This window comes from Enhydra lutris, unplaced genomic scaffold (genome assembly GCF_002288905.1).
Source record: "Enhydra lutris kenyoni isolate GAN:26980312 unplaced genomic scaffold, ASM228890v2 scaffoldscaffold15, whole genome shotgun sequence".
NCBI lineage: Eukaryota > Metazoa > Chordata > Mammalia > Carnivora > Mustelidae > Enhydra > Enhydra lutris.
The window spans coordinates 9,238,592-9,251,805 of NW_019154099.1; the positions used below are offsets into that span (position 1 = coordinate 9,238,592).

Sequence of the window (13,214 nt, forward strand, 5' to 3'; positions counted from 1 at the left end):
CGGGTAAGTCTGGGTGATCAATCAGTATATGAATCCCAGTTGAGGCCTTGGGGAAACTCCTGGATGTCAATAGCTCACTATATTATAAATGCAAACAGAGTATTAAATAAATACTAAATTAAACAAAAAAAAAACAAAATGTGGGAATTTTGGTTTAGGAAGCTATAATAAGCTTTTAGTTCAGCAACAGAACATGTAATTTTACAAAAATATCCAGAGAGTTTCTTAATGCGCATGTCTACTGTTGATGATAGAGTGACATTGAATTGGCTTGCATAAAATGTGTATTATTTGTTGATTATGGCACAGACACATGTTCACAAATTCTTAAATACAGAATATTTATCCAAAATCCCCCATCAAAGAACAGAAAAGTGCCTTGAACCAACAAAAAGGTAACTTCGGTAGTAATAAATTAAATTCCATTAAAGCTGACATTAAAGCTAAGTTTTACGATATTACATATGACATGCAAGAAAAAGAAAGACCATTCAGGCAGGAATGTCGTGCATTAAGATCTGCATTCATTCATAATATTTGAGGGGTTTCAACCATGTTCCCTGACGACTGAATGCTAGGAATCTCAGCTGACACCCAATCTAGCATTCAAAACACAAACTAATGTATATCTTAGTCTCCTAACCAGTGATTTTTAAGGAAGAAGCCAATGCCTCCAATAACGAAACCTAGAAGTTTTAGCCACATATTGTTATGCAGTCATATGGGAAGATCATTCCATCTGACCAAGTTTCAGGAAAGTACAATGTAAGTAAACGTTTCCACCTTTCAGACAGTGCAATTATCTCGGATTCTTCCTACCTTCTTACTAATATGAGCATATCTGAACACGTCAAGTTTGCACAATAGGTAAATGGCTTTGTGGAATGTATTTTTTTTTTTGGCACAAAAATATTTCCTAATACCTCAAATGAAAATTTTCACCCACAGCAAGATATCAAGCCATAGAGGTGCTTCCCTGGTACTTGCTTTCTAGGCAGAAAAGTACAGAAATAGACCATTGCTTCTAAGAGCTTTGTATTAAGTAGCAATAACTTCCCTTCCAAGGAATAGCACCAGTATGATTACAACTCAGCCTGGGGAGGGCTCCTTCCAAGCTCTTTAATTCCCTGGAGAATTCGCTTCATATGACCCACTTTCGCTATCCCCAGGTCCTAAAAAAAAGAAAAGAAAAAGAAAAAAAAAAGAAAAGGTAAGAAAAAAAAAAAAAGGAGAAGGAAAAGAAAGACGTTTACTGACAAGAGAAAACTGGAGATTAAATATTTCATTAGCAAATAGTGTAATTAGCATTCAGTTTATATTCAATGACTTAGGAAGTATAAGCTATGAAAATCAGTTTATAAAGCGAAACTAACCTGACATTGAAAAATTATCAACAAGTTAAAAAAAAAATCACATCCTACACTAACTCTGAAATGTAACAGTCTCAGAAATTATACACAATGGTGGTTCTTCTGAGTCAAAATTAGGGTCTCCTTTTTCTTCTGCTTCTTCTTTTTCAAAACACAGGTCCTTTTGGGATCTCAGAGAACAGTGACAGAAGACATCAGGGCCGCTGCAACTAGTCTTACGGCAACCACACACTTTCTTCCTAAAATAGTACTTAAAAGTAAAGCCTAATGCTAAAGACAGAGATCAGGGGCCATCACCTAAATTTGGAATGTCAGTGCATCTATGGTTACATTTAGAGTCTTTGATTTGAGTGGACTGTTTATTCTTTCTACTTTGCGAGACAAAAGTATAAGAAATTACTTCAACCTGGCTAACTGTGGGTTGATGCTTTTCCTCAGAACACTTGTGGCTCCTTTCCCTCAGAACCCTCCTTGTTTCTTACAGAACTGTCTTCCTTTAAAGGGCCAAGAATTCAATAGTTAGTTTTCAGAGAGGGAGGATGATTCCAGAATGTACAGCGCACAGCACGCTCTCGGCAAATAAATCCTTGCTGAGGGAATGAAGGAGACGCATACAAGACAGCCGTGATATTCACGATCCATTAAACTAAAAGAAAGGGTGAAGGCCTCCGAGCCCTAAAGTTTCTTTAAGGTTAACGGGCACAACTGATTGGCCAATACATGAAGTCAAACCAATTTGGTATAAAAAACAGAGGGCTTGAAATATTTGAAAATTAGCAAAAAGGGACACGTGGGTGGCTTATTTGGTTAAGCAACTGACTTTAGCTCAGGTCATGCTCCTGGAGTCCCAGGATCGAGTCCTGCATTGGGAATCTCTGCTCAGCGGGGAGTCAGCTTCTCCTTTTGACCTCTCCCCTCTCATGCTCTCTCTCTCTCAAATAAATTCTTAAAAAAAAATAAAATTAGCAAAAAGGTGGCTTCCAAAGCAGCCTCGAAAACAAGATTACGAGGTACCACAAAATTATGTGTCTGAGATGATAAAGATTCCGAATATCCGTCCTACTTCATAAGCTAAGAGCATTATTTTTTTTTAAAGGATTTATTTCTTTATTTGACAGAGAGAGAGAGATCACAAGTAGGCAGAGAGGCAGGCAGAGAGAGAAGGGGAGGCAGGCTCCCTGCCGAGCAGAGAGCCCAATGCGGGGCTCTATCCCAGGACCCTATCATGACCTGAGCCAAAGGCAGAGGCTTAACCCACTGAGCCACCCAGGCACCCCAAGCATTATTTATTTTTAAGCTTTACATGAAATAGATGAGACGATTGTAAGCATGTGCACACCCCCATTCTCTCTCTCTTCCATATACTTTATGAGCTCTTTGATTCTATAGCAGTGAAGCTACTGACAATTCTTTTTTTCTACTGACAATTTTGAATCTTTCTGAAAAATACTCTTTCTATATAGCAAGTGCTCCTGTCAAGCTTGAGATAATTTCTGGGTCACATCTTTACAATATGCAACTGATCCTGAAAAAGTATTTTCTCATAGGACACCAGGTCATTCATAATCAGTCTGAAGGCAAGGAACTGTGTGTTTCCTGAGTGTATGCTAACATAGCGAACTTAAAAGCAAGGCCAAATCCTAAAGAAAGTGAGCCGGCGGCCTGCTACCTAACTCTGAAATATAAATGCATTTGCGGTTGCATTTATTTGAGTGGGATATTTTAATACTCTTTCTGCTTTGTGATAACAATTATCTGATGAAGAAATACATTTAATACTGAATATTCTACTTCAGGCCATATGCACGTTTTATTTTCAAGAATAAAAAACTTCTTTGCGGGAAGGAGACTCTACTCAGAATTACCATTTTGGTGTAATGAGATGAATGTTTTCCACAGAATTACACTAACGTCTAGCTATATTTTTTTTATCTTCAGTTCAATACCTTCATGACTTCTAGGAGTTAGAATGTGATAAAGTTACGGCCGTAACATCTGCTATAGTTTTCTTAATTTATTTTTATCAGATTCTTTATTATGCACCTTTTCTTTCTTTGGATGAACAGGTCTAATTTTGCAGAAACATGCTTTGTAGATATTCAGCTACCTTTCCAGGCACAGATATGCAACTTTCCAAATGGAAAGAAAAACAAAAACCAACCACACAAACAAATCCATTGCATCTTTGCCATTGTCTTTGGTGCCCCTCACTTTTGGCTACTGTCTTCCTGGAGGGAGAATAATACAGTAAGTTTCTTTATTTCCTAAAGCACTTTAGAAATATTTTTCCTTTCCCACCTTTACACTGTTACATTGCTACCTCTAGTTGTCTTGCTGATAAGAAAGTAACAGCCAAGATGTGAGCAGGAGATAGCCAGGTGACGGGTAGTGGGAGACACATGCCGTAGCAGGGGGGACCTCTAAAGGTGAGAAAGAGTCTAGTATTTTCAGGGAAATGGAACATGGCCAGTGTGGATGGGGTACAGCCCAGCAAGGGGCCAGTGATTCCACAGCAGTTTCCATAAATGGGCAGTCTCATGTAGACCTCCCAAAGATGCAAGTCTTTATTCCAGTAAAAGTGGGAAAGGTGATCTGACGTTAAGAGATCACTCTGGCTGTCGTGTGGGTAATGGGCTAAAGAGAGCGTGGGTAGCAGCAGAAAGTCCAGTTAGGAACCCCGGCCTCACACAGGCAAGCGGTGCCCTGGCACGCAGTAGGAGTGTGGAAGGCCGAGAGAGAAACGGATGCAGTCTAGAAACCTGGCTCTGTGCTAGGCTTACTGAGTTAGGAGACAAGGATAAGGAAGAGGAAGGCGCTGAGTATGACCGTGGGCTTCTCCCGCTCGAGAGCCTGGAGGGAGAGAGGGGTGATTTTACTAAGATATCTGCAGAACCCTCCCTGTGTGACAGGCAACTATCAAGTGGAGTTGGTGATAAAATCCTAAAGCTTCCAAATTGAGGTCAGGCCTCGGGGTACAAACCTGTGAACCACGGACGTATTCATGGACCATATTTGCAGCAATGGGAATGGATAAGGTTACATAGGGAGTCAGAGATCCTCTAGTAAGACTTAAAGAGTTCATTCCGAAGAGTCTGCTCCCTCTTACAGCTACAGCCAGAGGTCAAGGGGAAGCTCATTTGCTCCCCTCACGGCTTTGCTCTATAGCAGGCTCTTTCCAGATAATTATTTTTTTTCATTCTCCCAAGCCCCATTTTGGAAGGAAAAGAGTTAAAAAGGACTATGTCAATGCAAATTTCTAAAAGAAAAGTTTTAAGGTAAGGGATGTAATTTGCATTAAAAGTAAAAATAAAGCAGAACAAGAAGTCCCATGATAAAGCTAAAAAGAGAAAGTTTACAAAAATAATTCTTACCCATTTCCTTTTTACTCATACTCTTTCCTCCAGCCAAGTCCTATCACTCCAACTTTGACCTCCTATGTATATGAGCTTTGTTTTTCCAACCTGCGAATATCTGCCTTACTGCCGTACTCATTGTGTATGTGTGCGTGTTATGTGTATGTTTATGGTTGTGTGTCCATATGTAATATATACATATATAATTATTTATTCTCACACACATTCAGTCTTTCCCTGGAATTTATGCTTATTTGTGGCAAATTAAATGTAAGCTCCTAGAGAGGCTGGCGTAATATATCAATCAGTAGCTATTCAATAAATTCAAGATAGCTATTCAGTAGCTGCCTGACAAGGATATAAGATGCTACATAAATATATTAGATGTAATGACCCCTTACATTTCTTTTATTTTTTTTTAATGCACTCACTCCAAGTTTTGAAGTCAACCTCTACTCTAGGAACTCTAGCCCTGTATATTTTTCTATTTTCCAGATTTGGGACTCTCAACTGGGGTTATTAATTAATCTATTATTTTATTATTCTGGTTAAAAGTGTTTAGGTAGATGTGGTGTCCGCTTTTAATATGCTAAGACTGTATGACTCTGCTTTATAAAATCCTATATATTACTCACTAATTGCTCTAAGATCTCTGCTCGCGTATTTATAGATAAAGGCACCAACAGTTCATGAATTTGTTAGGAAATCACTGTATCCTAATCCTGTGCAGTTCAGAACTTGGCCTACAGGAAAGGGATCACTCCAACATAGGTTAAAGACTTTGTCACTTGCTTATTACTCAATCTTGGAATTTTAAAAGTGGCACTGTTTGGTAAGAAAATTCAACATGACAAAATTCTACTCGGAACCTTGGGATAGAATAGTCTACTTTGGCCATGTTGTGTGTCCACCCAAGAAAATAAAAGGGAATTGCTGCAGACCGTGAATTAATGATTTTCTTTCTCCGCAGTAAATGACAAATTGGCTCTCTGCCACCTTCTAGCAAAAGTGAAGCGTGATTTTTACTTCATTTACTAAAGAAAATAATACATTTCTTTTTGAGAATAATACAATCATAACTAACTCACAGGGAGTGTATTTGAACTTATCGGTCTCGTTTTTCATGTGAGCTCTGAAAGGGCAGTCAGAAACACAACAAATTCACAGGACTCTCAATTGCCACTGCTGTGAGTTTCTTACCCAGTTCCACATATTAGGAAAACTTTGTTATTGGTATTTTGAATTAATTTTTAGTGGTTAACCTTTTATTAGTTTTTTTGGTCATTTTCAGCAACAGTGATCACCTTTCATGCTGATCCAATAAAATGAGCTGATGGAAACATGGGTTATTTGGAAATATTAGCACAGGAATAGCCATACCAATGGATGCAGAGAAAAAAATTATTAACTTCATGCTAAGCTTTAGCTGTAATAATCAGAGAACGATACTTGATCGGGCAACACTGCTGACATTCTTGTTTAAAAAGCACACAAGGAACTCCGACCACAGGACAATGCATATTAGATTACTGCCCGTTTGCAGGACACAGGACATAAGCCAAGCTATAAGCATATAACAAAAGAGGCGCAGGAGAGAGCATTCTGTTTTGCAGGGAAATTTTCAAAAGCAGAAGAGTAGCACAAAGGAAATACCTTAAGATCTCGCCTTTCCAGATGCAAAAGTTCAGCCCCTCTGATGTCATGACGAATGAAGATTTCTCTGTACTCTCCCAAATTGAGCAGCTCCAGCCAAGCAGCAACTTCCTCTGTGCCCCATTTTTGAACTACCAAAGTTAAGAGCAAAACCCCCGTAATTTCTACATGCTCAATGCATTACAAAGCAAAGGTTGGCCAAAGAAGATGCAAAACAGAGTACAGCGGCAGTGCTAGCAGAGGGAAAGGTTAAAGGTGTCGTTTCCACGAAACCCCAATTTCACTTTTTCCCCCATGCAGGTTACAGACTCTCCATCCACACAGAGATCTGACTATGCAGAGACATTCACTGATGTGCACGGGTGCCTTTACCTTCAGCTCAATTTCCTCTCCAAGCCACCCACACCACACAATCCAAATAAAATATGTACTTCTCGTGATTAGGATCGACAGTCCGTGATCCAAATACACTCTGATGATTTCCTTAAGACCGCATATGAAACCAGTTATAATTGAATTAGCTACAAGTGCTAATGAAAATTGAAAATCTGGGGCGCCTGGGTGGCTCAGTGGGTTAGGCCACTGCCTTCAGCTCGGGTCATGATCTCAGGGTCCTGGGATCGAGCCCCGTGTGGGGCTCTCTGCTCAGCAGGGAACCTGCTTCCTCCTCTCTCTCTGCCTGCCTCTCTGCCTGCTTGTGATCTCTCTGTCAAATAAATAAATAAAATCTTAAAAAAAAAAGAAAAGAAAATTTGACATGGGCTCCTGAATTTTACTCCAGGTGTGGCTGAATTCAAGTGATGACTTCATTGATTTTAATAATTAACAAGGATAGCACTAAATGTGTTGTTAGCTCACTTTAAGGTCCTCTGGAAACTGTCAATACTGCTAAGAGGAGTTGGACTGTTATTTTTCAATATGTATCATCGTTTTATAAATTTTATTCAACATTGATTAGCTTAATTCAAATTTATTTGGTTGTAAAATGCTGTATTTGGGGATGCCTGGGTGGCTTAGTCGGTTAAGCCTCTGCCTTCAGCTCAGGTCATGATCTCAGGGTCCTGGGATTCAGTCCCACACTGGGCTCCTTGCTCAGCAGGGAGCCTACTACTCCCTCTGCCTGCCGCTCCCCCGGCTTGTGCTCTCTCTCTGACAAAGAAATAAATAAAATCTTTAAAAAAAATAATAAAATGCCATATTTGATTTTAAAATGCCCTTCAACAGCTGCTCTACAATTGTCAAAAATTAGGTCATAGATCACTTTTTCAAAGGAGCTAGCTCACTTGGAAGGATAATAAAGTGACTGGATTGTGAAAGGCACCTGTCGCCATGTACACAGAACTTGCAGGTGCTTCGGCAACACTCTCGCATTAAAAGTAATTTCTAGGGCAAGGGGGAAAGGGAACCAGACAAAAAACACCAAAGGCAGTTTAATCTTTGCTTGAGAATGCAAGTGCACTGTAGACTGTCATGACTTAGGGGTGGAAATGGTGCAGTAAGTCTTTGGAACAGGAGAAAGACAATGCGTAACTTTAGGTGGAAAAGTCCATTTAGCAAGTTAAAGGAGTAACTGAAAGTTTCTACATTCCTTTTATCAAAGGGATGTAGACTTTGAACTCTGAAGGAGAAAAAGAAATTATACACCGATGTTACGAGAGACAAAGGACCGTCTCAACAGATGCATGGATGTCCACTGAACAGAGTAGAAGCAAACCAGCGCCCACCTTGTTTTCTTGTGTACTTCATTGTTATAGACCCCTACCGTTTGGGTGGATTACTTTAGGTGTGACAGGATTTGCTTTATTGTGGGAAAATGAACATAAAATAAAATTTACCATTCTAACCATCCTATGGTATACAATCCAGTGGCATTTAGTACCTCCATAATGTGCAGGGGTCACCACAAATAATTCCAGAACATTTTTATCACCTCGGTGACATGGCTTTAATAAGTTATCTTTTGCACAGGGTTATACTTTCCCTTCCAGTGCGGATCACCTACCAGGCTGTGAACTTGTCTTCTGCTTCTGAACCTTTTCCTTTTTAAACTTTGGCACGATCCGAAAGACTGTGCTTCTGCTGTTTCTCTTGGTGCAATCCATGGGGGGCTCCTGTTCGAGTGGGGCAAGAAAGGAATTTGCTCAGGACGTGAAGAGAAGGAAACCTCATTCCGTTCTTAAAGCCAGCGCAGGAATAGATTATGAACACAACACACTGTTGGAGTGGGGACTTGTTAAAAATTGGAGAGCATGATGCTACATACTCCTGAAAATGGACTGATGCCCGTGAGACACTTTGTTCACGGAAAAGCCTTTGCTCACCTGTTCAAGAGCAGCACATTTGAAAGTGGTGCTCGAAATTTATTCTCCCTTGAATATCTCTTTTTCAAATTCTATTGTCACAAAGTCTGCATTTATAGAGAAGTGGGCCACATTTCACATACCGCGTCTTCGTTTGGGTGTAAGATATAGTAAAGCCACGGAATCTCCGTTAACTTCTGCAGCTCCACCTCCACGGAATGTAAGGCATTAGAAACGCGCTCCTCATGTGGGGATTCTAACTGCTGTTTACCAGCAGATTTTAAAAAACAAAATAAAACAAGGCTCAGTGACCAATCTCAAACCGAAGAAATTCATTTTATTTTGACAACGAACATCCTCATCTCTTATGAGGCTAGTCTAGGTTACTGTTAGTAAGATAAAGGAATATAGAGGGGCGCCTGTGTGGCTCAGTCAGTTAAGCAACTGCCTTCAGCTTAGGTCATGATCCCAGGGTTCTGCGATCTAGCCCTGCATGGGGCTCCCTGCTCAGCAGGGAGTCTGCTTCTCCCTCTCCCTCTGTCTGCTGCTCTGCCTACTTGTGCGCTCTCTCTCTCTGTCAAATAAATATATAAAATCTTTAAAAAAAAAAAGAAAAAAGGAATATGGGAAAGAAAGAACAGATTATTTTATATTGAGCTCACTTTTTAAAAATCTGGATAGATTTATCCATACTTTTCAAAGATAATACAAGTAGTTAGTATGACTTCAATAATGTCACAGAAAAAAAGTATTGCTTTTGGTGGTTTTCTTTCTTTTTTGTAAATTCTTTCCTCTCTCCCTCCCTTCCAATCCATGCGTCCATCCACCCACTCTGCCTACTTGTTAGTAAGTAATCTCACTATTCTACTTCTTTGTGGCAAAAATCCTTCCGATTTCCATAGGCCGCTATGTAAGCAAATAATACTATTTTTAAAAATCGGTCAAAAACGGGGCGCCTGGGTGGCTCAGTGGGTTAAAGCCTCTGCCTTCGACTCGGGTCGTGATCCCAGGGTCCTGGGATCTAGCCCCGCGTCGGGCTCCCTGCTCGGCGGGGAGCCTGCTTCCTCCTCTCTCTCTGCCTGCCTCTCTGCCTACTTGTGATCTCTGTCTGTCAAATAAATAAATAAAATCTTAAAAAAAAAAAATCGGTCAAAAACACGTCACATCATAAGAACTGCTTGGCACAGAAATCTCCCAGAGAATTAAAATAATAAGTTTAAGGGGAAAAAAACCCCCACAAATCTCAAACAAACAAACAAAAAAGCTGTTGTAAAAATCAGGGCAAGAGCAAAACACCCAATGGTTTGCAATCTGAAAGAGGGTTTGGAAACTTTAAAGGGAATTTAACCGGTCACTTATTATCCACTTATTTGAGGCAGCTATTAAAAAGCACTTAGAAATTCAATAGTAAAGGTGAAATAAACACTGTTACGTGTAGAACAGGAAGGGAGGTGACTGCCTTCTGGTCCTGGCTTTGTTACTAAGACGGCAACCAAGGGAAGGCTGACCGATGGTAGGAGTCTTAGTTTCTTCCTTAACAAATAGTAGAGTGACTAGATTATTTCTATGGTCTATTCCAGCAAACCAATCCTTTCAAAAATTACTTTAAGACTGTCGAGCATCTACATATAGGTTCATAGAACTTTAAAATAAACGTTCGGTGAAATTGTCACTGTTATTTATTATGGTCGTCCTTTTTTTCTCCTCGGTTATTCAAGGTATTTACCATTTCTAGTAGTTAAGAAAAATATGGAGATTCTCCACCTTGTCATGTAAAATTTACCACTTCCCTTTGAGTCTAAGAATATACATCTTATAAAATTGATAACATGGTATTGCATATTCATTCTAGAAGCAAAATAAAGTGTAAAGCTTAGTTGCTCTCCAATATGATTGACACTGTATTATGATGTCAGTATGGTCAAAGGTTTTGAAAAAATTCACTGGTATACATTTTAAACTAAGCACTCATATTTGACAATGACAGAAGTAGATCAAAATGACTCAGAGTGTGTGCGTGGTCCTTCTATAAGAACATAATATAATTGATAAATATTAATCAACTAACAGTAGGTGCTTTCAGTGGAGAGAACTAAAATATAGAACAAGTTATGTTTCTAGTTGTTGTCAGATATGTAAAATGTATCTTTTATATTTCAAATAAGACAAAAAATACATGTCCTTCACCTAAAAAATGGGATCAAAGTCACAGCTCACTGGATTTCACTGGACCAATTTTAGAAGAGCAACAAGATTCTGGTTAATAACAGAAGTGCCAAGAATTGGCAAAATATTCCACTGGTTTTATCAAAAAAGATAACCAATGTGTCTTCCTGAAAGTTTTCTTCCTGGCCATAGCATAGGCAGCCACGTCCTACCCTGAGGAAGTTGCTCTTCAGCTTCCTCTGGAGATGGGTAAGAGCCAGGGATGTCATTCATCCCTGAAGCTTCTCTTTTCAGATGATGAAAGATGCTCCAAGGATGGTGCCCTTCTGGACTCCAATTGAACAGAAACTCCCAGCACAGTTACTTCATTCACTAGACTGTGACACACCTCCCATTTTCCCACTATGCCAGATACTATGACTTTTACTACCACTTTGATTTAGGCGTCTATTTTCCAAAGCCAGAGAGAAAACTACAGTCAAGAGGAAAGTTGTAAGATCATCACGGACCAGTTCATCAGAATCGTGACAAGGAAGAGGAAAATAGCTAAATGCATCATAATGCATCAGGCTTTCTACACAGTGACAGCAGCGCATGTGAAAAACCCACAGTTGAACGCTAGGTGGCGAGAGGACCCCATATTCTAGAACTTTTGAAACCAGTGAGAGAATAAAAGGCTGACGAGGCCGACCCTGGGCAAAGCAAACTGGACATCTGTGGACTTCTAGCACTTGAGGTCCACGGAACGTGGTCAGATTCCCGAAGCTTCATTTCCAGCACCGATCTGAGTTAATCTAGAGATAAGGCTAGCTCTTAAGAATTTAGTTCTTGAAACATCAAGTCTAGAAAGTGTTGCCCTTTCAGTAAAGCTAAGAATTGCATCAGTCATATTTCAAATGTTAATTTCGGGAACAAAGCCGATGATTTCCCTACTTCTCTGCCACTAGGAAGTAATGAGCTCCTGAGGAATGCCTGATACACTGCAGAAGGTTCAAGTTTCTCAAAGCTGACTGGGGAGAACAGGACTGCATGACAACCCGGTGGCATCTGTGAGAGGAGACTTCTACTCCCCGTTAGCCCGAATCATAACTCCCTAGGGTAGCCAGGCATTTTCTGGAAGGCAAAAGCCAGGTAAAAGGGAAGCCCCAAGGATGGAGGCCAGGAGGCTGCTCTGCATTAGAATCTGAGGAATGAATGTATGAACAAAGCTGAGGCCCACACACGGGTCACCATTGTGTTACCAGTCATCTCTTCCTTACCAAAGGGACCCTGCCCACTAGCAAAGATTCTGTTTCATTATAAAGTGCCTTCACATTGATGGCTATTTCCGTGGCAGTGTCTCTCGTAAGACTCTAGAAAAAAAAAACAACACATCAAAGACAAGTAGTTCTGGATTAGGTTGGGATTCAATCATCAGCAAATACTTAATATTTCATTCTTCCCATAAATTCACCTCACATGTATTTTTACAACTCCACTCCAATTCTATTATAACTGAACAATTTCACACTCGTATTTGTTCACAGGGTTATTTCTTCGAATCCTTACATCTCAGAACCAAAGGAGTGCTCTAACTGTGGTTACACACTTAGGCCCCCATCTCCCACACACAAACGTGTGGATACTCGCAACCACATACACATGTCCCCACAAAACTGTTCAGTCAAAGAAAATGATGCCATATCAGATAATGGGGTATTTTCAGATCACAATCAGTTCTATCCACTGACTTTCATTCTCAGAAGTTTCAGCCGGCGTGTTTTTTAGACTTTCACCTTGAGGACTAGCACTTACGAATCAATTTAGGTAACTTCCATTGAATAATTAAAAGAATAAGTGAAACCATATGATACTTGACTCTCTCTGCTTGACTTATTTCACTCAGCATAATCTCTTCCAGTCCAGTCCATGTTGCTACAAAAGTTGGGTATTCATCCTTTCTGATGGAGGCATAATACTCCATAGTGTTTATGGACCACATCTTCCTTATCCATTCGTCCGTTGAAAGGCATCTTGGTTCTTTCCACAGTTTGCCGACCATGGCCATTGCTGCTATGAACATTGGGGTACAGATGGTACCTTCTTTTCACTACATCTGTATCTTTGGGGTAAATACCCAGTAGTGTAATTGCAGGGTCATAGGGAAGCTCTATTTTTAATTTCTTGAGGAATCTCCACAACTGGAAGGGGAGGTGAACCATGAGAGACTATAGACTCTGAAAAACAATCTGAGGGTTTTGAAGGGGCGGGGGGTGGGAGGTTGGGGGAGCCAGGTGGTGGTATTAGAGAGGGCACGGATTGCATGGAGCATTGGGTGTGGTGCAAAAAACAATGAATTCTGTTACACTGAAAAGAAAAAAAAAAAGAATAAA

General features: G+C 40.1%; 1 protein-coding gene across 2 annotated transcripts in view; it reads right to left on the reverse strand.

Annotated features, from left to right (window-relative positions):
• Positions 1 to 1,082: 1,082 nt before the first annotated feature.
• Positions 1,083 to 13,214, reverse strand: part of LOC111147026 (diacylglycerol kinase eta) — a 168,566-nt gene continuing 156,434 nt past the window's right edge. Inside the window, exons 26-30 of one of the 2 annotated variants that reach the window (XM_022502876.1) lie at positions 12,102 to 12,194; positions 8,820 to 8,939; positions 8,379 to 8,487; positions 6,377 to 6,507; positions 1,083 to 1,172 (exon numbers count right to left, since the gene is read on the reverse strand). In XM_022502876.1, the coding sequence (XP_022358584.1) occupies positions 1,083 to 1,172; positions 6,377 to 6,507; positions 8,379 to 8,487; positions 8,820 to 8,939; positions 12,102 to 12,194 (543 nt within the window). The remainder of the gene's footprint in view (positions 1,173 to 6,376; positions 6,508 to 8,378; positions 8,488 to 8,819; positions 8,940 to 12,101; positions 12,195 to 13,214) is intronic. The other variant, XM_022502877.1, reaches the window with a different exon arrangement.